This window comes from Sciurus vulgaris (assembly GCF_902686455.1).
Source record: "Sciurus vulgaris genome assembly, chromosome: 1".
In the NCBI taxonomy this organism is placed as follows: Eukaryota; Metazoa; Chordata; class Mammalia; order Rodentia; family Sciuridae; genus Sciurus; species Sciurus vulgaris.
This window is the reverse complement of record NC_136461.1, coordinates 10363300-10388551: the sequence shown is the minus strand read 5'-3', so window position 1 is coordinate 10388551 and position 25252 is coordinate 10363300. Positions and strand designations below refer to the sequence as shown.

At 57.6% G+C, this 25252-nt stretch overlaps 1 protein-coding gene and 1 pseudogene across 4 annotated transcripts in view; one reads left to right on the top strand and one right to left on the bottom strand.

The window, feature by feature from the left end:
- KAZN (kazrin, periplakin interacting protein) overlaps nt 1–25252 on the bottom strand; it is a 1024745-nt gene that overhangs the window by 10612 nt on the left and 988881 nt on the right. For 2 of the 3 annotated variants that reach the window (XM_079142965.1, XM_079142966.1), the window contains 4 exons: nt 24433–24483; nt 23124–23247; nt 3241–3446; nt 2685–2803 (listed from right to left, as the gene is read on the bottom strand). In XM_079142965.1, coding sequence (XP_078999091.1) covers nt 2685–2803; nt 3241–3446; nt 23124–23247; nt 24433–24483 — 500 coding nt within the window. Of the gene's footprint in view, nt 1–2684; nt 2804–3240; nt 3447–22795; nt 23248–24432; nt 24484–25252 lie in introns of those variants that run through there. The other variant, XM_079142967.1, reaches the window with a different exon arrangement.
- The window catches only part of LOC306654597 (caspase-9-like), a 462751-nt pseudogene that overhangs the window by 279926 nt on the left and 157573 nt on the right, over nt 1–25252 (top strand). The gene's annotated exons all lie outside the window — the stretch shown is intronic.

Genomic DNA, 25252 nt, shown 5'->3' with positions numbered 1-25252 from the left:
GGGACCCAGGGGTGGCAGGCGGGGAGGGGGACGCCTCTCCCAGCAGCTCGAGGGGGCCAATTATAATCAGCAGTGTCTACTGCACGCTGACAGCGGGTGTGCCCCTGCCCCCAGAACGGTTCTCTTTCCCTAACGGGACCCCTGGGGCCTCGGCCGGGCCACGCTTTCCCAGCTGCTGGTTTGAGCTATCGGAAGAGCCCAGGGCGAGCCAAACGGCGAAGCTCAGAAAGTAACTCCAACACCTCACAGGGTGTCACCGCCTCCTCCCAGGCCAGGCCCAGACGGGACCCTGGAATCCCAGGACAGGCACGGGAGGGAGACAGTCTGCTGTGCGCAATGCCAAAATGCACGGCTTGTGTGCATCTCCCTTGGCGCCACACCTGGCCCCGGAGCAGTGGGGACTGGTGGAGATGGAGAACGTAAAGCCCTCAGGACAGGGGCCGGGACGCCCTGGGGTCCAGAGGTGAGAGGAGGAGGGGGAGTCACTGTTGTGACTGTTATTTAACATCAAGGTGACATGGGATGATGGAAAGGCAATTGACCTTGAGGTACTGAGTGTGACCTTGTGCACGTTATTTCTCTGCACCTCACTCTGCACCTTCAAGATGGAGATAAGAAAGTCAGTCTGGTGCTGATGTTGTGATAGGCAAATAGAACCGTGTTCACAGTGTCGGGTGATGGGTTGCTAAGGGGTTGATAGGTTTTATTGCTACTACTTTGGGGAACTGGGCCCAGAGAGGGCAATGTCATGCTCATAGTCACACAGGAAGTCACAGGTGGACATGTCCTCAGAGATGAACTTATTTGGGGTTCTAATCGCAGATAAAAGTTCTGTGGGCAGAGAGAGCATCTTGGGATGTGAAGTTAAGGTCTGTGTGTTTCTTCTGGGGAAGGCGCCAAGAGCTCTTGCTAGATTCTCCAAGGGACCGGGATCCTCAAAAGTTTAAAAACCACCATCCTAATGTACCCATTTTCCCTTCCCAGGTGGGGAAACTGAGTCCAAGAGAAGGTGAGGTCACAAGGCAGATTAGGCCAGATGCCTACAGGGAATCGGAAACTCAAAATGAGGCCCATCTCGGGGCGGCTGGGTGTCCGTGGTGGGGGGGCCAACCCTGTGGCCGTCCTGCTCAGCTCTGGTTCATGCCGGCTGCACATCAGGACCTGTATGCAGGCACCCCAGACTCTGGGTTCCTGGAGGTCCTCAGGTCACTTACTGTCCAGACTAGTGGACTGATGTGGGTCCTCCTTGGCCCTCGGTGTGGTGGAACTTGGAGGCTGGGCCTTTGGGAGATGATCAGGGTTATGTGAGGCCCAGGTGGGTGGTCGCTCTCCCTCCCTCTCCCCGTCCTCCTCTGCCTCTCTCTCTTCACCCGGCCCTGTGAGGACCCAGCAAGGAGGCCGCCTCCGTCAGCTAGGAACCATGAGGAACAAACGTCTGCCATCCCAGCTCCTGGTCACTGGCCACTCCTGTGGCAGCTCCAGCTAAGACGGCCATGTTTCGGGGGAACCTGGGCAGTGGCCAGGACTCCCTGCGTCCTTAAGGGCAGAAGCAAGCTGCCCTGCCTGGTTCACTGGCTGCAGGCTGCATTCACAGACTGTGGGGTGTGGGGCGGGGGCAGGAGGACTTTGCAGCTTTGGTGGCACAATGGGGGGGACTTTGGGGGATCAGGCGGACGGTGGTGAGCGGGAGGTCCCGGGATCCCTGGGAGCTCAGAAGGGGAAACCCCGTGGGGGGCACTCCTGGTCTGGGCTGTCACCCTGCCCCTTGCCTCAGGCCCAGCCCTGTCCTCTAGGCCTGGCCAGCGTCCTGACCTGCTGACAAGGCCCGGCACCTTCTGGTTGCTGGCTGAGGTGCCGCCCAAGTTTCTGATCCGGTCTCCGAATCTCCTGGGCCACGGGGATCTGGTCTTCCCGTTTTCAGGCCGGCCTGCTTCTCCGCAAATACCTTTTTAATCCGCAAAGCTGCTTCCGCAAATACCGGCACACGCCACCAGGCTGATTAATTAACTGCACAAAGTGATCGGACCCAGCGAAGGAGATAATCGTGCAAAACAGAAAGTGCCGGTTTTCAAAGCCCGGTCCTCCCCCTCCGCAGGCTGAGGCCCCCGGGGGCTCCTTCCCTTCTCCCTGGGCTGTGTGGTCAGCCAGGGGTCCCCCGGGGAGAGGCGGCAGGAAGCGGGGCTGGCTGTGATCTGGACAGTGAGGGCAGGTGACCTCCGAGGGGCCAGCTGAGGGGAGGGCTCCAGCTCCCCGGTGCCTCCTGGGCGGAGCCCTCGCCCGGCCCTGTTCCCTGAGGCAGTGCTCCCAGGGGGACGGCCCCTGCCCGTTTCATCCTCTGTGCCCGCTTCGGTTCCCTGGCCCTGTGCCGTCCTTCCTCACCCTGGAGGCAGGAGAGCTGAGCTTCCTGTGTTTCAGAATGGCGGGGCCGAGGAGGGAGCGGGAGGTGCTGGGGCAGACTTTCTGCAGACGCGGGGCCGGTCGGGGGCAGGCAGGAGGCCCCGGAGGCAGCCCGGCCCTGGCCTGGGTGTCCTGGGCCTCTGGGGCGCGTGCTCGCCCCTCCCATGTGTGCCTCTCTCTGCAGTGACAGGGTGCCTGGGGCATCCGGGCAGCTCACAGCGCCCCAGTGCCCATCGGTGTGACGCCGAGGCCCAGGTGGACATTCCCGTCTCCCGGGTGCCACTCACCTCCTGCCCGCCTCCGCGTCGCGGTAGTCCTCGATGGCCAGGCGCAGCTTGCGCCGGTGCAGGGAGCTGCACACGCCCAGGCCCAGCTCCAGGTCCTCATCACTCAGGCTCAGCAGCACCTGCGCCAGGAGGGGGCGTGAGCACCAGAGGGGGGAGCAGGGTGGGAAGCAGGCACTGTCCTGGGCACCCGAGCGTCCCCGGCCCTGCTTGCTGCCGGTCGGGCCACGTGGAGGGGTCTGTTGGTGAGGGCTCTGCCTACCTCCCCTGCCAGTCAGGGCACTGGCGTCCCTCTGCCACCCGCCCTGGCCGCTGCCCCATGGGGAGAGGCGGGACCACAGGCTCGGAACCACCCTCCAGGCCAGTCCTTCCCCCCCAAGGCGAGGAAGCGTGGCCCCAGGGCTGTGTGCTTTGCAAGGGAGACAGTGACGTCGCAGGGACCCTGGCATCCGTTCTGGACTGGCCCTCCTCCTGGCCGTGGGGTTGGGTGGGCAGGCCAGCTCCTGGGAGGGGCGGGGACAGGCCGTGGGGACAGGCCGCCATGGCCGGAGCTGCCTACCTTCCCACTCTTGACGTTCTCAGCGCAGGCCTTGACGTACATGGGCATGGCCATGACCACCTCCAGCCAGGCCTGGACCGTGCCGGCCTTCCAGTGGGACATGGGCGTGGTCCTGACCAGCTCCACCTGCTGCAGTCGGTCCATCTGCTCCTCGCCCTCCGACAGGCCGAGGCTCTGCCGCGTGGGGCTGCACTGGCTGTCGGAGTCTGCAACACACAAGCGCACACGCCACGCTGGGGACGGGCCTGGGGACAGGGCCCCGCCTCCCCCGTCTTCCACATCCAAGTGCCGTCTCCCCCACATCACAGAAGTCACTCGGCCCGTCAAAGGAAAAGGAGCACCAAGAACCGATTCCAGAAGGGGGTTCGCAGAAAGCCCAGGGGCCTCCGAGCCGTCGGAGGCAGCCCGTGGCCGTCTAGTGGAAGCTTCCCTGGGTGCACGGCCGCCCCGCTCACACACCGACCCCACGCTGGCACTGAGGCTGCGGCTCACGGTCGGGACATCCTTCCCTCCCAACAGGCGCCTTTGGCACCTTGGGACGCCCGGGCTTCACCAAAAGGATGCCCCGCAGTTCATTTTGCCCGCTTCCTGTGGATGGGCACGGGGCTCTCCCGATTTTTCTCTATTGTAAACAACACAGCGGCTGTCGTCTTTGGGCGACTGGGTGATTTATTTTCTGGGAAGAAACGCGACCCAGTTCCTCTCGGTCACACGCTCCAGCCCCTTCCTGGACTGGCTCTCACAGAGAGGAAAACAAGTTCCTCCAGCAACACCGCCCAGCCGCTCTGCAGTCTGTTTGCTGCCTCGACACCTGGTAAACAGGTGGGAGCCAGGTCACAGGGACCCACACAAGAGGGAAAAGAATCTCCCTAAAACAGGGCGTAAAAAGAAAAAAACCCACACAGGGCAGACTCAACACCAGGAGAAATGACAAGCACTAAAAAATAAGCCTGATTAGAAACGGCCCTGACCCACATGCTATATTATAAATCATCATAATGATGTAAAAATGCTTATTCATCAAAACAAATAGGGCACCGTTGGAACTATGGGTACGCACGCACACCAGTGTTCAGGGTGAGCTACTGGGCGCTGGGGATGAAGGCTACTTTCTTCTTGTAATTCCTTTGTTATTATCACAGTTCCATAATAAACGTGTATAGTCTCACTATGAAAAAATTCAGAGGCTGGGGATACAGCTCAGTTGGTAAAGCGCTTGCCTCACGTGCACAAGGACCTGGGTTCAATCCTCAGCACCACAAAAATAAATAAATAAATAAATAAAAATTAAAAAAAAAAAATCAAAAACCAGGAAGCAGTCACATGGTTATTGATGAAGGCTCATTTGAATGAGTGATGCTCGTTCAGGTTGGAATTCATGCAATTAATGCAATGAATTCACAAATCCGTAATGGAAGAATATTTTGACATGGGAAAATGTTCATCTTCTGTTTCCAAGTGAAACAGGAAAGAACCTGCAGGCACAATAATTGGGCTATGGATGTATACGAGCATGTGTCCCTGGCTGCAGGTGGATAATGCCTCTGGAGGCGGGATGGGTAATTGTGTCCAAGTACGAGTGTGTGAATTTGCACGGGTGTGGGGGGAGTCTGCGAGCACACACCTGCTTCTTCTCTGTTTCCCAAGTTGTCTGTGTCCACCTGGGGTGGGCTGAGTATCCGTCCTCTGAAATGTTGGGAGCAGAGCGTTTGGGATTTCAATTTAGGAATATTTGCACATACATTGTGAGGCGCCTTGGGGTTGGGACACATGTTCAGATGTGAGTTTCGTTCATGGCTCATGGGCGCCCTATGCACAGCCTATGGGCTGAAGGTGATTGTATACAATGTTTTTCAACATTTCGTGCATGAAACAAAGTTTCACGGTCTGGAATTTGCCATTCGCAGCATTACCTGGGCGCTCAAAACGTGTCGGACTTCGCAGTTGTTTGGATTTTTGGATTAGGGGTGCTCAAGCGGTGTTAGTTTGAAATCCACAATATGCCCACAGTCTGCAAGTCTTCTCCAAGTTTCACAGGCCTTCTCCCAGCTCCTTCCCTCCCCGCTCTGATTTATACTCCTGGAGAGACTCAGGCCCACTGCGCCCGGTGGTGACCTCACACTCATCGGTGACCCCCAGCGCCACAGGTTCCTTTCTCCCCAGGGCCTCATATGACAGTCCCTTGCTCCCCCGTGAAGGTGGCACAATGCCGCTCCTGCTTCCCGCCTCCTCCCTGAGCTGCCATGGGGACTACATGGGTGAGAGGCCATTTCCAGCATTATTGTCCTTCCCTTCTTGGGTGTGGAAGGCCTCTGTCCAGCCCTGGGAGATGGCAGAGGGGCACAGAGTCTGGGCAGTCTTGTCATGTGCGTGCCTGTGATTTGACAGCAGCAGCAGCTGCCCCTTGGCCCAGGGCTCTGACAGGCAGCCCAGGCCCCGTGTCCCCTGGCTGGTGCTGGCCTGGCTTGCAGGGAAGTCCTTGCAATCAGGCCAAGACTCCCAGTGCCACGGGGTTTGGCCTCAGGGACCCAGCAGGGCCGCCTACATCTGTTACAGGCCTCTGTGAAAATAATACACGCGTAGTGGCTGAATCTGGTTACTTGGGATTGCAAGACCTGGTCCCTGTCGTTTCCATTTGGACCAGGCTTTGGGGCTGAACAGACCTCAGCTTTGGGCAAACTTCACGAAACCTCAGTTTCTTCACCTTTAAAATGGGTATAATAATAATGTCTGCCTCCTAGATTGACAGCAATATTGTGAACTCCAAACATGAAGCCACAATAGCCCTTGGTCAAGATGGCTGATCTCAGTACCAGGGGCCCCTCCCCTGGGGCTTGGGCAATTGAGGGCCACACCCAGAATTTGCTGCGGTGGCCTCAGCCCCACGCATTTCTGGGATAAAATGCATCTGGAGTTCTGCTCAGGTACCTCACGGAGAACCCTGGTCCTCCTCTGCCCAGCTACACATCAGCCTGGGCCAAGTGGGGGTGGGGGGTCTGCAGGGCTTGGCTGTGGGGGAGCGGGGAGGGGAAAGAGAGGAGAGGCGGAAAGCAGGAGGCGGGCGCTGGAAAGCAGGCTGCGGGAGAGAGAACCAGGACACAAGGGGAGGGAGGGCTGAGGAAGGAGAGAGGGCGGATGGCAGAGATGCGGGTTCGAGCTGAGCGCGTGGGGCCTCTGAGCCTGGCCTGCCCACGGCCTGCGGGGTGGGCAGGCCTCAGGCCCCTCTTGCTCTTGGAGTCCAGGGCCTGGGCGCCGTGGCCCGCTGGCCTCCTCTGTGAAGACAGCTCTTCGGCACCCGCCTCCTGACCCCATCCCGGGACTGGACTGCGAGGAGAGGAGCCACAGAGGACTGAGGGGGACGGTGTCTTTGGGGTCACGAACCCTTCATTAAAGACGACTTCCAAACCGCAGGCATCAGGGTGCCTGGTTTTGTGCCTAGGATTCCCCCAGCCCTGGCCTTTGTGACCTGCCCCCTCCTGGGGACAGCTCATGATTATGGCTGGCTGCCCAGGGGCCCGCGGAGTCAGAGGCTGACCCAGCTCCGGCAGAGTCCGAGGAGGTGTCCCTGAGAAGTGGCTGTCCTTACCGACGCGGGGAGGACCGTGGGGACTGGGGAACGAGGGGTTCTGCCCTCTTCCACCCACCCGACACGCAGGCAGATGCACACACACACACACACCACGATACATTAGTGGCTCCGAGCACAGCTGACACTAGCACGGCTGCCAACGGCCCACACAGCGGTGCTGGCCCGGCACAGGGGTTCCCGAACTCCAGCCCCCTCTGCATAGCTTCCCACTTACAATTTTGCCTAAGGCAGGTTTCAGGCCACAGTGGCCGAGCTGAGGCGCTGTGGCAAAGCCGTCTGGCCTGCGAAACCTAAAATCATCACTAGCTGGCCGACTGCAAAAACAAAACCGAAAAACCTCCAGAGAAACCACGGCCCAGAGGCTCGGCGGTGGGCACCGGGGGAGGAGAGGCCCAGCTCGGCCTCAGGTCTGTCGCTTATCGCCCGAAGGATCCTGGCAAGCGATCTCAGTTCTGTCAGCCCGTTTCCCCGTCTGTAAAACGGGTTTGATGGTAATGCCTAATCTCACAAGAGACGCCGTGTGCAGAGACTGGCCCAGTGTCCGCAGGCTCTGTCACGGATGGCATTGTGTCACTCATGCCTGCGGAGCACGTGAGGAAGGTCATCCACACTGAGAAGCGGCCTAAGTGTAGAATATAGCCTGGCTGTTGAAGATACGAAAAGGAGATTGTAAAGTATCTCATTAAAAATTCTACGTCGATCAATTATTGAAACAATCTTTGGGGCATGTTGGTTTAAGTAAAATACGTTATTAAATTCATCACACCTGTTTCTTCTTCCTCTTTTAATGGCTACCAGAAGATTTAAAGCTACGCCTGGTCTGCGCTGAAGATGGTTCTTGGCTGGTCCCTTTCTCGTTACATTCCCCCATCTCCCCTGAGTTGGAGTTCAGCTATTCCGGTTTGTGGTGCAGTGATTCTCAAAGTGTGGTCCCTGGACCACAAATCTTGGGAACTTGTTAGGGAAGAAAATTCTAGGCCTGCATGCCAGGGTCTCCTGGGCCCGAGGTTCTGGAGGATTGTGGTGGGGGAGGCCATCCAGCTGTCTGTGTCTAACGGGCCTCCAGGTGACTGGCAGGCTTGAATTCTAGAACCATTGACTTAATGCTCAACCCTAAAAATGACTATGCTTATTTAACTCACCCAAACCTAGGACAGATCATCACCTTAACGACCCGTCCTAAACTGTCAGAATTATTAAAATGGATACTTCCTATCACTCCTGCTGACCCACATGCTACTGTGTCCAGTATTTTAATTCTATCCTTTGAAAAAAACCCCATAATTTGGATATTGTCATTGTGAAGAATTTATGATAATCTTTGCTTAAAACAATCCACCTACATATTTACCCACTTCTTTGTTGACACCTGCTCGTTTCTTCTGAAAGCATTTTTTTTTAATTTCCAAAGATCATTCTTAAAAAAAATCTCCTTTGATCAGATGTATTGAACTGCTAAGGCCTGTCAAGTTTTGTCTATCTGAAAACGGTTTCTATTTTGCCCTTTTCTTTAAGGGTTTTGCTGGGTTACCATTTGGGGCTCGATAGTTACTGTCCTGTAGCACTTTGAAGGCACTGCCCTATAGTCTTCTCTCTTCCTTTTGCTAAAGAGAAGTCAGCAGCCTGTTTCACTGTGACACTTTTGTTGGCTACTTTTAAGGTTTTCTCTTTGTCTTTGGTGTTCCACAGTTTCATTACAGTGAGGCTAGATGGGAATTTCTTTTTATTAATTCTGACTTATGAAAATTGTGCTTTCTGCATCTATGTGTTCATTTTTGCAATTTTCTTTACCTCTCTCTCTCTCTCTTGCTCTCTCTCTCTCATTCTCTCTTCTTTTTTTGGTACCAGGGATTGAACCCAGGGGCGCTTCACCACTGAGCCACATCCCCAGCCCTTTTTTGTATTTTATTTAGAGACAGGGTCTCACTGAGTTGCTCAGTACCTCCCTAAGTTGCTGAGGCTGGCTTTGAACTAGAGATCCTCCTGCCTCAGCCTCCCAAGTCATGGGAATACAGTCATGTACCACGGTGCCTGGCTCAACCATTGTCGCTTAAAATGTCACCTCTTCTCCATTCTTTCTGTGCTCTCCCTTGGGGATTCCAATCAAACGTAAGTTGGATTTTAAAGTTCTGTCTCTCCTACTCTGTAGCCTGGTGTTGCCCAGCAGAGCATTCTGTGATGACGGAAATGGGACTAATCTTCACTGTCTGACAGGACAGCTGCTAGTGACACATAGCTAAGAGCATTAGTAATGTGGCTTAGTGCAACGGAAGAACTGAGTTTTACTTTTATTTAATTTTAATTAATTCAAATATCAATGTAGACAGCAACATGTGGCTAGTGACTATTGTATTAGACTGGACAGCTTAAATGTCTCCTTCATAGTCTATCTCTTTGTCTCTCCACATCACATTCTTGGTATGTAATTTCCTTAGATCTATTTTCCACTTTATAAATTCTCTCTTCAGCTATTTAGTCCATTGTTTAACTCATTCATCCAAGCATTTATTTGTTAATTATTTTTTAACGTTATCAACTGTATTTTATATTTCTAGAGTTCGGTGTGTGCCTTCCTCCCATGCAGAAGTGGACATCCTCTTGCTGCATGCACTGTCCCCCCACCCACCCTCTGCTGCCCACTCTGCACAGTCTGCTACCATTCTGCCTTGGGAACCTACCCTGCCACAAAGTGAGTCCCCTAGGCCAGAAACCAGGCCTGGTACACGGTGAGACTCCCTGCTTCCTCATGGGAGACGCTGGCAGGGACTGCTTGAACTGGCAAGAGATGGGAAGGTGAGTGGGTGTGGGGACCTGCTCTCTGAGGCTGGGAAATTTCTGCTGGCCCTGCCTGCCGAGCTGCCAAGCTAGAAGCCTTCTCATGGGTCAGAGTGAGAGAGAGAGACAGACGGAGAGACAGAGACAGACTTCATGTGAACCAAAGGCCTATGTCAGGGGCAGATGGAGCTGACAGAGACATGGTTGCCCCATTTATCTTGGGGTTCTGTATGTCTGCCTGTCTTTTGGGACAATCTCCCAGACACCAAAGCACCTGGATACTAATCCCACAATGGGGGACACCAGGCCCAGTGGTCACTAAGCTACTGGGGCCTCACAGGTCAGCTGGCATAGAAGGGCATAGCAGCAGGATGGTGGCTCTGCTGGAGGTGCCCTGGGCTGACACGGCTGAAGCAGCAAGGTGCCCGGACGTCTGGAAGAACCTTTGAGACACCTGTGCTTCACCCCCTCTCCTCCACCTTTGCCCTAAGACATGGCCTTCTCCCCCAACCCAGCTTGAGATTCGCCCTGCAGCCTGGCTCTGGGATGCAGCCACAGTGAGGAAAGGGGCCTCCTCAGACCCTGGAGCATCCCCCCTCCACCCTATCAGGGTCATGACCAAGTTCGCCGGGACCCCACTGGGCGGGTCCAGAGTCCTAGGAGTAGAGGGTGCCCTCAAGGTCACTTGGCCCGTGCCTCCGTCTTGGGTAGGATCTCCCCTTAGAGGACAGAGCACAGTCTACTTGCCTGAATGTCTTTGGACCAGGAATGTCACCTGCGGAGGAGCTTAGAGGTGAGGAAATTGCGGGCTCCTGCACCCTGCCTGACTGCCACCCTGCCTGGAGAGCAAGCCGGCAGCCTCCCTCCTGCTGGCCCAGCCTGGGAAGGTGGAATTCTGCACCCTTGTCCCCACACCTCTGACCTCTGAGAGCCACTGGCAGACACCTGTGCCCGCAGCTGTGGGGGAAGGTGCGATCTAGCATTAAATTTTTTCCTTTCCTTTCTTTTTAACCATTTAAAATTTTGAGCCTTAGCCGGGTATGATGGCACACACCAAAATCCCAGTGGCTTGGGAGGCTGAGGCAGGAGGATTGTGAGTTCAAAGTCTGCCTCAGCAACTTAGGCCCTAAGCAACTTAGACTTTTTCTCTCTTTCTCTCTCTCTCTCTCTCTCTCTCTCTCTCTCTCTCTCTCTCTCTCTCTCTCTCCATACACACACACACACACACACACACACACACACATATAAAGCGGGGGCTGGGGATGTGGCTCACTAGTTGAGTACCTCTGGGGTCACTCCCCGGTACCCCCCACATATATATTTAATATATAAACATATATATAAAACATATATGTAAACATATATTTAGAGTCTTGACCCGCTTGCTGCTGGTGCCCACAGCATCACAGACTTGGCTTCTCCTTCTCTGGGGTTAAAATTTGGGACCACAAGTGGAACCTGCTGGAGCCTGGTGGGAAAGCATGAGTCACAAGTGACACTCTATGTGCCCAGCTCAGGGTGGCAGAGAAACGGGCCTCCGTGGAGGGAGGTGGACGATGTGTCCCAGTACCCATCTGGATCTGCTGCTGCCCCGTGGGGTTCAGACCTCCAGTGGTGGCCGGGCACCTGCCCCGCTGCTGCTGAGGCCCGGCGAGGCTCCAGGGCCCTTGCTGAGTCTCCTTCTCCTGTCCCTGGCCCCCCGCCTGGAGTCCACCTCCTCTGCTCAACATCCTTCGTGGCTCCCTGGTGACATCCCAGCTCCTCGCGGGGGTCTGTGTGACCAGCCCTGCTGACCTGGCCAGCCTCAACCCCGGTCTCTCCCCCTCACTGGGCACCCTGGGGTCCTGCGTGTCCCCCATGCTCCTAGCCCGTCTCCAACCTACGCCCTCCTCAGCCTGAATGGCGGCCGCTGCTCTCTGCTTGGTGGACCCCTACGCAGCCCTCAGGGTTCTGTTCCGGAGAGTCCTCTCCTGTCACCGAGGAGTGTGTCCCCAACACACACGCATGCTCATGCTCGCACAAGCTCATTCCCTGGGACCTCCATGCACACTGCCTCTCAGTGTGAATTAAAGTCCTGTCCTCACTTGGTGAACATCTGTCTCTCCCACCCCGCTGTCCCTCCCACAAGGACAGCAGCTGGGCCCCTCATACTCCCGAGGCATCTCTACTACCTGTTTCTAAAAAGCCCACAGTTTGTAGCCTTTATTCGCCGGTTTCTGTGGTGTATTCGCACCCCTGTGGCTGATTTCTGTGGCCAAACGCTGTCCCTGGGTGGGAGGAGCTGGGCAGCCCGAGGGAGCGGCCGGGTGCGTGGCTGCCTGGGATTGTTAGAGGAAGGAAGCAGGGTGGCCCCGAGGGAGCGGCTCATCTTCTGCCAGGGACGCCTCCTGCACCCCCGGGTGAGCCCGCCACGCTACCTGTGGGCTGGCTCTCAGACCTGTCCTCTGCCTGTGGCGAGCTATCTCCACCACACTCCGACGGGTGGGGCTGGGTCATTCTCTGCTGCAGGAACTGTCCTGGGCACCGAGGGGTGTTCAGCAGCTTCCCTGGCCTCCACTTACTGGAGGCCAGTGAGCATGGCAGGTGCCCATCCTTCCCAGAGGGAGCCCTTCCCTGCCCTGCCCTGGCCCTCAGCGCCCTGCCCAGCCCCGCCCAGCAGCAACTACGGTCAGAACTGCCCACCCTTGGGAAGCAGCAGGGGAGTCCCTGTCAGCACTTTCAGAGCCAAAAGCTGAGTCCTCGTTTCTGAACCCTGCACTCTCATGTGCACGCGACTTCCGATGCCCGGGGGTGGCCGTGGGTTGGATGTCTCTGCTCTGGATTCAGAAACAAGTGCAGGTCCCTGGCTGCCCAGGCATCCTGGGACTGAGGGCCAGGGACTCTGCAGAAGGGAGGGCTTGGCCGAGGTGGGCACCTCTGGGCCCTGCAAGCAGGGACTAACTGGACCTATGGCACTGAGTGAACCCCCGGGGGGAGAGTCCAGTCCGGAGGGCGCAGAGCAGGGAGCCCCTCGGCAGCCCAGGCTATGGGACTTCTTTCCCTCCATGCACATCGAATTTTTACAAGATTAGTTGTTAATATGAAATAAACAGATGCATTCCATTACGATTTTGGTTTCTGGAAAAACCGGGAGCTCTGGAAACACCAGCTGCCCCCCAGCTTGGGCCTCCTTGCTGGGACTGGGCAGGGCGCCCGTCTCTCCTGGGCACAGGCTGCCCCGTCCCCATAGGCCCCCTGCTGACTCGCCTGTCTGCTGGCTGGGACTGAGGCATGGTTGAAATGAGGACCTACGTGCCTAGCACAGGGGGGGGCCCAGGAGAGAGCTGGTGGAGGAGGGTCCTCGCCATTGTCACGTCACCGTGCACGTGGTGGGGGGGCCCGGTGGAGCGACTCTGGAACAGCAAATGTTGAAAGCAATTCTAACGCACACCGCCAGGACCCTCGCAGCTACCCGGGCCTGGTGATTGACAGCTGCAGGCCTGAACTGCCAGCATCCTCCCTGCCAGGCAGACTCAAGGTCCCCGGAGACCCACATGACAGCAGGGAAGAGGCGCTCAGGAGAGCCTGTCCACAGTCATCAGCCCAGGCCTCCTGTCATGGGGTCTCCTGCAGCCCCTGGCAAGCAGCTGGATGTATCCACCACCGTCTTCGTTGGATATTTCATCTCTGCAACAGCTGAGAAGCTTGAACTTAATTTTACGGAGGGGGAAACTGAGGCTCATGGGGACAGAGTGACCGGCTGAGGGTCTCCTGACTCTAGACACTGCCTCGGGATGGAACCCCAGCGCCTGCTCCTCCGTCGGGCCGCCTCTACCCCTCCCTGACGCAGGCTGGTTTTGATCAAGTCTGTGGGCTCAGTGTCGTGAGCCTGTGCTCCCTGCACAGAGATGGCGGGAACTGGGGCTGGACTCGCCTGGCCCTGCCGCGATCGTGACCTGGGCCTATTATCTCTGACCCTCCACTTGGGGAGGAATCACCAAGGTCCCCGTGGCTTCCTGCAAGCCTCCTCCCCATCTGTACAGCTCTGGCCCTACGGTGACAGCCGTCAGGGGCTGCCCCCTCCCGTCCCTGGTCCCTTGCCCCAGACCTTGGGCTCACTGCCAGCCCCAGTGATATCAGCCTCCTAACAAGGCGTAAAGCTGTCCTGTGGGCACAAGGCCAACCTGGGTGTGACCCACATCTCTGCTCTGTCCCAGGCAAGGAATTAGGCAGCTCAGGGCTTCCAGAGTGACAGAGGGCCCTGGAGGCCAGGAGGGGCCAGATCCACCGTCAGGATGGGTGTGCCTGTGCCCCAGGGCCCTGTGCCTCGACTCGACCCCTCTGTCTATCCCTGGGATCCAGGACAGCAGCAGCACACTGGCCCCTGGCTCTCGGCCAACCCCCGGGGCGAGTGTGGAACACAGGATGCCAGCAGGGCAGCTCAGGTGGAGAGGAGGCCGCGCCTGCGCTGCTCCTGGCTCACCTCTCCCCACGCGCATCAGGGGCTGCCACTCCAGCCTCAGGGACTTCCGGTGGCTGAGCAGTGTCCAGAGGTGGGGTGTGCACACATCCCAAGGAACCGGCGGCTTAGGCCTCAGAGCACAGAAGGGTGGGGCCCAGGCGGCCGCGGAACTGGCTGAGAGGCCTGGTTCTTGGTCAATAGGTCTGGGCGCCACCGGATGGGAGAAGGGACATGCTCTCTTCATTGCCGGCCCGGGGAAAGCCTGGGTGGACGCGCTTCAGGTGCTGTGCGGGCCCCTAAGGCGCGGAGGCTGGAGGCAGCGTTTTTAAAACAGGACCAGGAATCTTGACCCCAGGTGCCTATTCTGGTCTGTGGAAGTGCAAGGCACTGGGGAAGCGGGCAGCCCTGGGTTCCAGAACTGGCTGGGCCACAGTCTTCTCTGTACAAGGGCTGTGCGCCCCCCTCACAGGGTGGTGACAGGCTGGAATGAGATACTCAATGTCCTGTCACCTCCGCTGTGCCAGTGTCAACCCCCGAGCTAAGCCTTTCAGGGGACAGCTCATTCACCCGCACAGGGCTCTCTCCTCATCTCGACTGGGCTGGTAGGGACGTGGAGCCTCACAGATTAAGTGACCGGGACAGGCGTGTCGGGGGGACTGCCCAGGCCCCCCACTCCTGGCCCTGGCGCCGCCTGCCTGGGAAGAGCACCGTGAACCGCAGAGGGCTGGGAGGTGGGAGTCACACCGCTCAACGGGGCCTTGCTGTGGCTGATCCAGGTCCCCAGGGTCATGGCCTCTGGCCACCTCGTCCTGCAGACTTCCTGAACCTGGGCCCCAGTGTCCTGTGCTTCCAGGGCTAAGCAGGGCTGTACTACCCCTCGCTGATGGGTAGCAGGAGCAGGTGGGAGAGCTGGGACAGCTGGTGACTCTTGGGCAGGTGCCCAGGCCCTCCTTCCACCTGGCAACGCCTGGAGGCCCTGGGGGAGCACCCGTCCCTGGCTTTCGTACTGCCCCCATGCTGCAGTCTTCCCACGACATCATCCCTCCAGGCTAACAAGCTGGAGCTCGGAGCTCCAGGGCAGTGTGCGGGTGTGGGGACAGCCCAGAGCGAGGCTGCGGCCATTGCTTTCTGTAGCATGACGGGGCTCCCAAGATCTCACAGGCCCTGGGCTGTTTTTGAGAAAGCCTGGGACCCAGAGAGGGAAAGCAACCTGCCCATGGTCACACAGCAAGTCTTTGACCACGTTGGGAAGGGCTTCAGACTCTGCTGGGCTGAGGGCCTGGGGCTTCAGGGATGGGAAAAGCCAGGTCTCCTCAGGAGCCTGAGGAGGGGTCTGACTGATCCAAGACCAGTGCCCCCAAAGCATGGTTTGGGCATGCTTGCTTCCAATTTAGGGCTCACTGTCCAGTGTCCGTGGGGTACCACGGGCTCCTGACCAAGGCTGGCAGGTCCACCTGACGCTCAGCAGAAACACTGGTGGGCCACACTTGAGGAGTCTCAGGTGACAGATGTCACACACAGAACTCTGACTTCACCAGGCTTAACTCCTGGACCCCGCCTCCCAGCTGTGCACCTCCAGGGAAGTCCGGGAACCTCTCTGACTCTAGCAGAGCTCTGCTGGGGTCTTGTGAGGCTAGCGTGAGGTGGTGGGAGCGCTGCACAGCCCCCTCTGCTCTCTGCTCAGCAGGGCTCGGCAAGGCCCCTCGCAGCAGCTGGGGTCTCGCGGGTGCGGTGCCCTGTGCTGTCCCAAGAAGGCGGCGTACCTTATGATGGCCTGCGTAGGTCAGCACCACCTCACGGGGGCTCGGGGCTCCACTTTGGCCTCTGCCCCTTGTCCCCTCCTGCAACTGAGCCTGTGCTGGGGTCTCAGCCCTGGACCTTTGGATTCAGTGGGCCTGGGAGGGGCCCAGAGTCTCTGTCTGCAAACCCCAGGCTTGGTCAGGTTTTGACAACGACTGACCCACTGTGTTCTCAAACTTCCTTCTTCTTTTTGAAGGGTCTATCATGGACCCTCCAAATGGACTCTCACACAGAAGTCTGGCGTGTAGCTGAGAAGTGTGGAGCTTCCAGCTGGACATGGGCTGCAGCAGCAGCTCTGGGCAACACTGGGGGAGTGCTGAGGGACCCCTCAGGGTTCCACGGAACCCAGTTTGCAAACCTATTTACTGCTCTCTCTTCCTCTTTGGGGTTGAAAGACTGAGCCCCAAATGGTTGCTGGCCCACCCTGTGTCTCATCCTACAGGTGACTTTCTGGAGCTCTCTGAAGCTTTCTGTGGATGAGCTGATCCTGAGGGGAAGGTGGGACCATGGCTGATCGGAGACTGGCAGTCACCAACAACACGCACACTGGGCTGGGGACGTAGCTCCCTTGGCAGAGCGCTTGCCTCGCATGCACGAGGCCCTGGGTTCAATCTCCAGCACCACACAGACACACAGACACACAGATACACACACACACACACACAGAACAGAACACGAACACTGTTTCCAGATGGCCAGGGCGAACCTAGTTTTGCCTCTTCCCAGCTGTGTGACTTTGGGCAAGGATTTCACCTCTCTGTGCCTTGACTTATTTCTCTGTCATAGCATCTGGAGTATTCTTGGGAGGTAAGTGGACAGGCCTCCCCAGGCCAGGCTGGCCTTGGGCTTGGGCAGCTTTCCTCCTAAGCCCACCCCTCCTGGGGATGCTGGAGATTTCGGCTTCACGAACCAGAACCAGGCCCTGGCAGCCCAACTGCTTCCCTGGTCCAGAGTTCCCCACGATGACCCAGCAGGAAACGTGCTTCTACTTAGACTCCAGAGGGGCAGAAGACTGTCAGGGTGATGGCTTCAGGTCAAAGGTCCCCAACTCTCCCTGCTTCAAGGCAGAGAAGCCCGACTCTTTCCCATAGCACCACAAGACCTGAATTTGGACCTGGGACAGGTGCTCACAGCCCCTGGCACGGCAGCGGGAGGGACCTGAGGTTCATACGCCCTGATGCCCTGATTCCCCTGGGGACAAGTCTTCCTTGAGTCACTTTGAGCTCAAGGCATGTCAAACTGCTTCCCCAATTTTTCCCCCAACATCCCATTGAACTTAAACATGTCATGAGCCACGGGGGCCACAGGTCACAGGGCCAGCCCCTTCCGGTCTCTGACACTCACTGAGCTTTTGCATCTGAGTCTATGTGGAGGGGAGGGCCATTGCACCCACTTTACGGCCCAGGACCCCAAGGTTTACGGACTAAAGAACTTGCTGGAAATCGCAGGGTCAGAGCTGGGGGCGACTGAGCGGGCGTGGCCTGGAACCTGCCGGGGGCTGCAAGGGTCCCCTGGATGGGGTGCCGGGGACTGTGTGAGGCACATCCTTGCTGGCAGTGGAGGCTTCTGGGAGTGCAGTGTGCAATTTCACAGGCTCTCTTCTACTGACGCAATGAACCGCCACTTACAGGTGACGCACTAAGAAAGCAATCAGGGATTTCCCAGCCCTGAAACTCAGGGAGGTGACAGGCCAGCAGCCCGGGCTTCCTGGGGCTCTGACGGCCTGGTGGTGTGGCGAGGCTCCCTGGGGCACCCGCCAGTGGGCAGAAGCCCTCCCGGCCCAGGAAGAGCGAGTCAAGGTTGCCTAACGATCAGAGTTCTAGGGGTGCTCTTCTCCTGGCTGTGGGGGGGGACAGTGGGCATGGCCGACAGGGCAGAGGGCTGCATACTCGCCCAGCTCTTGGGAAATGGGCACATGTGCGTGGCTCCAGCCTGAAATCTCCACACCCCACTGCCACCTCGACCGTCGACCGACACCTCAGATTTCCTGCAGAGTGACACTGTAGGGGTGCCTGACACTGTAGGGGTGCCGGGCCATGACTTTGACGTTTTCATACCTTTTCTACCCTGGAAACTTCTGAATCACGTTTTGTTTATAGGGCCTTATTTGTCATGCAAAGTGAGGGATCTGCCCTTTCATACGGTGAGTGAGCGAGCGAGCAGGCTTTCCCAGGGACTCTTGTCACCACCAGGCCTCTCCCCCACTGGAAGATGGGAGCAAGAGGGGTCACGGGCCAGGGAATATTGAGCCTCACCTAGCGAGGGTCCAGGCCAAAATGGCTTAAGGGCCCTTCGCTCAGAGCAGATGGGCTGGGGTGGGAAGTTCTCCTGAGAGGACTCACAGGTATTTTAAAAGTCACACTGCCACAGGGCGGTCCCCATGGTTCAGCCCCCCACTCTGCCTGGATTCCTGTAGCCCGGCCCAGGGAAACTGTAGAGCAGTAGCCTGCACTGTCCCGTCTCGAGGCTGCCCACAGCACAGGGGTATCACGCTGCTGTCCTGGCCTCTGTCCCGTGTCCCCTCCTGCAACTGAGCCTGTGCTGGGGTCTCAGCCCTGGACCTTTGGATTCAGTGGGTCTTGGAGGGGCCAAGAGTCTCTGTCCACAAACCCCAGGCTTGGTCAGGTTTTGACAATGACTGACCTACTGTGTTCTTAACCTCCTTTTTCTTTTTGAAGGGTCTATCATGGACCCTCCAAATGGACTCTCACTCGAAGTCCAGTGTGCAGCAGAGAAGCATGGAGCTTCTGGCTGGAGGTGGGCTGCAGCAGCAGCTCTGGCAACACTGGGGGAGCGCTGAGGGACCCCTCAGGGTTCCACGGAACCCAGTTTGCAAACCCCCCATTTATTCTACCCTCTTCCTCTTTGGGCTGAGAAACCAGGAGCAGCTCCTGGGCCGCAAGCTCACCCTGTGGAGGGGCGGTGCACAGCTCTGGGCAAGCTGCCAACGCAGGCGCCATGCCTTGGGATCTGGCCGGAGAGAGGAGGGCATGCCAGGTATCGGGCCTGGCTGGGTGGGCTTTCTGGGCCTGGGGGAAAGGATGATGGAGATGGGCTCCGTCACAAAAACAAAACTGTGTTAGACCTGCCAGAGGCCACCGGTGGGCCGGCGCTGGACTTTGAACCAGGCCCTGCTGAAACACCGAAGACGCTCCAGCGCCTGGTCCCAGCCCCTCCCTGCCCAGGGGCAGTGCAGCCAGGCTCCCCAGATTTGAAGCACAGGTCTTGAGTGACCCGGGACAATTACTTTGCCTCGGTTTTCTCGTTGATGACAGGTGGTTGTGAGAGTTTACTGAGTTAATCGTGGGAATGCACAGCACAGAGCCAGGCCTATGGTCAATGCTGAATCCATGTTAGATGTTATTGTTGTTGTTACTGCTGTTGGTTACACTGGTCGCCGTCTGCTGGCATAGGCAGGAGAGCACTCGCAAGAACCATCAAGGACAGCCCTGCAGGCCGCACACTGCACAACTCAAGGCACCATTCACATGGTAATCTGGAGAACGGAACCGTCTGAGTAGTGCAGTGCACAACCTGTGTAGCTGGAATACTGGCCTGGATGCTCTGGCAGCCCTGTTTCAATTTCTGACTAACAGATGTCACTTGGAGCTGGATTGTTTAGAACAAGATCTCTCTTGAAGATTCTTTTAAGGAAGTAGGTGTGGGGGTTGGGGATGTAGCACAGTGGGGGAGTGCTTCCCTGGCATGCACCAGGCCCCCTGGGTGTGAGCCCCCAGCTTTGACAAAAAAAAAAAAAAAAAAAAAAAAAAAAAAAAAAAAAAAAAAAGCACAAAGAAGGTTTGTGCCCTTTGGGTAGAGCTACTAAGATTTGGATGAGGCATGGCCCTGCTCCGGGAGGGTGCCAGGATGGCAGGTGTGGTATCCAGGACCCTGGCCGAGTCTTTCCTCTCTGGGCCAAAGTTTCTCCCTGTGTTTTCCACTGTGCGCGGGTGGGTTAGTTTCAGGATTAAACACATTTAATCCTTGAATGCCAATTCTGACTGTCCGGTGGTGACCATCTGAGGCTTCATGAAGTGAGAAGTCTGAGGTCACTCTGGGATGGGTGGGACTCTGATTGATTAGTGATGTCTGCATGGGGCCAGGCGCAGGCTGCACTGGCAGGTGGTTCTCAATCCTGGCCACCCCTTAGAATCACCAGATGACTGAAGACACCCGGGTATGGCCTGGCACCTCCCCCTAGGGTGTTAAGAACCGGGGGGTAGTGAGCCTAGGCTCCTTACAGGCCTGAGCTTTCTTGACTTTCTGATCCCATGAACTCCTGAGTCCTTCCTCCCTAGCCTGGGGTCCCCTTTCTACACCTTCCCTGCACCGTCTGTGTCTCACGGAGCTCTGAGCTTTCTCCCAGCGGGGATGGTGGGGGACTTAAGGTCCCACATTCCATCAGCCTTACTGCCAGGGAGACGGAGGTTGAGGGCCCCGGCCGTAGCCAGGCTTTGGGGTTATCCAGGGGGCTCCTCCTCGGACACACGGTGGGGCCTCTCAGGGGGAGACCTGGGGCTCCCGGGGCTCGGAAAGCCGGGCGCACTCTGGCTTCAATCGAGGAAGACAGTGGCCGCTTGCTTTCTCAGTCCCCAGGGAGGGGACCCTGGGGCCATGCAGAGGCCACTGAGGTCTGCAGAAAGTAACAGGCCCCAGAGTCACGGGCTCCATCTCTGGGCCTCCGGAAGGCACGCCCGGGATGGAAGGAAGCAGATGAAAGCTGAGCGGGGACTCTGAGCTCCGGAATGCAGGGTGCCGGGCACGGAGGTGTCGCATCAGGACCAGGGGGCGGCCCTGGGTGCTGACCGCCCCTCCAAATTACAGGCAGGGCAGCAAGGCAAGATGTTTCTGGGAGGTCACCCGGGCTCGGCCCCTCCACGGGCCCAGAATCCAGCCAGCTTTCCTCGGCCCCTCCCCGCCCCCCCAGGACCCAGCCCTGGAATTTCAAGGAGCAGGTCGGGCTGGGTTGGGTCTCCCACCCGGAGCAACATAGAAGCAATCAAATAACATAGAGTTCAATCATATTTTAAAATAAGCTTTATTTAGATTTTTTTAATATTTTATATTTGCATCCATGCCTTTGAGAACCTTTCCCACGGGAAAGGTTATTTTCATCTAATGTAACCCATAACTCATTCGCTATTTGACGTAGTTCTCTTAAATAAATCATCCTTAGTAACTCTTAGAATTATCTCCTAATTTACAAAAACTGAAATGAAAAGGAACGACTAAATCATCACAGGAGTGTTTGCAATCTTATTTTCTTGTTAAGTAAAGGGGAAAAGCCATAAAAATCAACAATAATAATAATAATAATAATAAAAAAAATCGTGGGGGAAACGTATTTTCTAAAATCTCTCTCCGATGCCAGCTCCGGCCGCTCTCCCTCACCACCGGGCTCAGTTAAGCAGCTTAGCCAGGGAGGACAGGCAGATCCCCGGGAGGAGCTGGGCCTAACTCTCCCACCCCTGGACCAAGTCGGAAGGCAAGGGGGAGCTGACGGGGCTTTTCGGTTTGTTTTAGGGGCTTTTCGGTTTGTTTTAGGGACTTGGGACAAAATATCCTATCCACTCCAGATGTGCCAGCATTTGAAAATCTCCTTGCTGCTTTCTAAGAGCTGAAAGGTTACTGTTAGCAGAAGCGCCACTACGTGGTCTAGAGGGTGACTGAGCTGTTAGTCACGGAGGTGGAGCCAGAGGCGGGGGTCCAGGGCAGAAGGAAGGCAAGTTGGAGCGCGGGGCAGGCCTGGCTGTAAGCACCCGCTCCCCCACCCCGCTGGAATGCACACAGTCCCTTTGCTGGTGACCCTTGCTGCTCCCCAGACAGGTGAGTGTTCCTGCCAGCCCTCCACTCGGGAAGAGAGGCTCAGGCAAGCTGGAGGACTGAACCTTAGGAATCCCCAGAGATTCTAAGTGTGGCTAGAGGGACCGACTGGAATGGGCAGGGTGGAGGGCTCAGGGTGGACACCGTGTCCCCAGCAGCCCTCCCTGAAGGCGAGGGCCTCCTCCACCCTCCACCTGCCTGGCCCATAAACCCAGGACAAGAGACACTGCCTGGGAGGAGCAGCTGCTGCAGGGTCCCTGGCGGAGTCTGCACGGGCCCAGGGTCCCTTTGGTGGCCCCTGGGGATGAGCCAGGGCCGTCTCTCCCTGGTCTCACTCTCTCTCAAAAGACAGGCCCAAGAGAAGGGGACCCTGACAGGCAGCCCTGGGCTCATGGAGGCTTGTTCTGTGTGTCGGAGGCAAAAGGCTGGGGAGGGGGCGGGCGAGAAGGCCCAGGGCCCTGTCATGCAGGGGCAGGAGGGGGAGCAACAGAGAAGAGAAAAGCAGCCTGAAAGCCAGGGCTCCCTGGGTCCAGCCCCCCAAAACTCCACCTTGCACCATTCGCAGTTTGCCAGCAGCATGAACAGAACAGACAAGTCGACAGAAACGCCCGCCTCCCGCCCGCCCCCTGGAAAAATATACACCCCAATATTTACGTAATAATTTAGATAGAATATGTTTTCTGCATTTGTGCAAATAAATTAAACGAAAGGATTTCCTTTTCTTTTTCTTTGTTTCCATAAAGAAAGAAACGGCAACGCAATTTAAAAACAGGCAGGCCATTAAAAAAAGCCCATTTGACCCGAAGCAACCCGGCCCGGACAGGCCCCCTGGCCGGCCCGGCTCCCGGTCTCTGCGGAGAGCGACCTTACCCTGACGAGATGGCGTTCTGTGGCTAAAGTGACTTGGGCGCGCCCCGAGAACAGGGTCTGGTCCTACACGTTCACACGGGGTGGGAGGAGGGGACATGGAGACGGACCACGAGCTCGGGGGCCAGGCCGGGAGCTGTGGCCAGGACAGGGACGCGGACAAGCACGGAGAGCACAGTTGTTATTTACAAATACATAGCAGTCCTTCAAGTTTTCAAGTGTCATTAAAGAGGAGGAGGGGGAGGGAGGGGGGGGGAGGGAACCCAACGAACCAAACAAAAAGGGGCGGAGGACAACCGAACATGGAAAAAATAAAATGAACCAGGTTAACAAACACGACTGTATCGCTCCGGGGACGACAGAGAGTTGACAGAGTCACACACGGTTTGCGGTATGTACATCAATTACAGAGGCGGCGGCGCGCGGGGCGGGCGCTGGCCAGGCGCTGGCCAGGCGCAGCGCCCGCGCAAGTGCCCACGCACCCGCGCCCCGCACCCACCCGCGTCCGCACGCACGACAGCCCGCCGGCGGCCGGGCAGCGGCGTCACCAGTCCGCGTCCTCCTCTATGTAATAATCAGGGGCGGTACCATCAAAGAGGCCGGGGTCGAGGGACTTCCGCTGCTTCCCCCTGGCGAAGACGCGCGAGATGGAGCCGAACCCCATCTTCTCCTTCTTCTTTTTTCGTTTTTGGTCTTCAAGATCCTCGAGTGACTGGGGAGTCCAGGGGAGGGGGCAGAGCGGAGAAGAGCAAGGAGAAGCTTAGCCCGCGGGTCAGGGTCAGGGTCACGGTCAGGGTCGGGAGTGGGCAGGGGCAAGGCAGAAGCTGGGTTCTGGGCCGGGGGCCTGCGCCTCGCCCACTGAGCAAACTTGGGCCAGTTTTGGACCCTCTTGGGGACAACAGGACCCACCCAGGACCCCTCAAGTGAGGACACTGATGCTCAGACAGGCCCGACGGGACAGGCATTCAATAAATCAGGAGCTGCGTTGGTCGCACTGGTCTTCAATTTGCTCCCAGTCCACGGGGCCTGTCTGTGGCACGCTGAGCCACGGTCCCTGTCAGTGAGCCCGGAGGCAGGACTCGCCCCACAATGTGCTACTCGGCCGGCTGTGTGTGGGAGGGGCCGTAGAGTCTGGGAGTGGGCGGAGCCAGGACCCTGCCCACGACAGCCCTGGACAGGAAGCAGGACTGGCCATTGGGGAGCGGGGAGGTGGGCGGGTCCTGATTTTGTCCCTCCCTTTGGAACCATGGGAAGCGCCCCGCTTCTTTGAGCCCAGTTTCCTCATCTCTGATGTGGGGATGGCGGTGTGAATGACGGTGGCAGGTGGTGACCAGCTCCTGGGATAACTGCAGGGCTGGGGTGGGTCTGCAGAAGGTTTGCAGATAGCCAAGGGCATCCTACAGGGACTGTGCGGGCGTGTCCACAAAAGGGGTGGGGGAGACCGACCCGGGCCCTACAGGACCCCTGCAGATGGACAGGGCATAGGCCAGCACGCGGGAACCACAGGAACCAGAGGGGGGACCTCAGAGGCCCCTGCTGACCCTCAAGCTCAGATTGTTTTCCTTGTGGCCCTGTCCCCCTCTGATGACATAATGTTGAAACTAAAAATGGACACAGTGTCCAGCAGCAAAAGGCCCAAAGAGCCCACAATCTTAAAAACTTGGCTGCCAGGGGAAGATGCTGGCCAGGGCAGCAGGACACAGGGATGCTGGGTGCACAGTAGGTCTGCAGGTCTGGCGGGGACACGGAAGAGGCCATCCAGGTGCCAACCCCCATGAGACTCAGAGTGGCTCCGTTTTGGAAGCCCAAGAATGGCATTGGAGATGAACGCCAGCCCAGGGCAGTGAGGGATGAGGTGGGAGGGAGGGGACCCGGTGGCCAGGGAAGCCATGCCTACCTGTACAATAGGGTTGTGCAGGTTCTTCTGAACTGGGCCGGGACTGTCGCCCTGCAGCCAAAGGAGAAGAGGAGGATGAAATGGCAGGGACAGGTGACACGGGAGGGCTCAGGTGGCTGTGGGGGCCTTCCTGGGAGAAGCGACCCCCAGGGACTGCCCTGCCTCTGGAGTGCGGAGCCCGCCCCCCACCTCCTGAGTTGACACTGACACTCCCGGGTGGCTTACTGATGGGGCCTGGGGTTCACCAAGCGTGGCCTGGACTGGGGTCCCCGCCAGAGGCCTGTGTGTTCTCCCACCCAGTCTGGCCTCTTCAACCCCCAACACCCCTGACCAACAAATCAGCTGCTCAAGGGCGTCCACGTTCCCATCCTGATTGGTTCCCTGCACCTACTTGGTGGTTTTCATAAAGAAATCTACTTTTATAGAAAAAGCATGTGACAAAGAATTGGGGGATGCAAACAGACTCAGGAGATGAGGTAGCTGCTAGCTTCCCCCAAATAGGGACCCACCTCTTTTGCGAGGGCTGGCTGGGGACTGGTCCAATTTACAGATACAAGGAGCGGCCCCTGACTGTTCAGTGCGACGGGCCTAATGACAAGCACAGCTACGCCTCCTACCTGGGACGGTCTTATTCCTGGGTCAGTGCTCCCTGTGGGCAACTGCACACCCAGCCCTGGGTCCACCCACAGGGTCGGAGCCCTTCCTTCTTCCTGGGGAAGGGCAGGGAGGACATTTCTAGTCACCAGCCTTGCTCGAGGTGCGCGGGGGAGAAGACTTTTCAGTTTGGATGTGCAAAAGCCTTCACTACGCCCCGGATCCA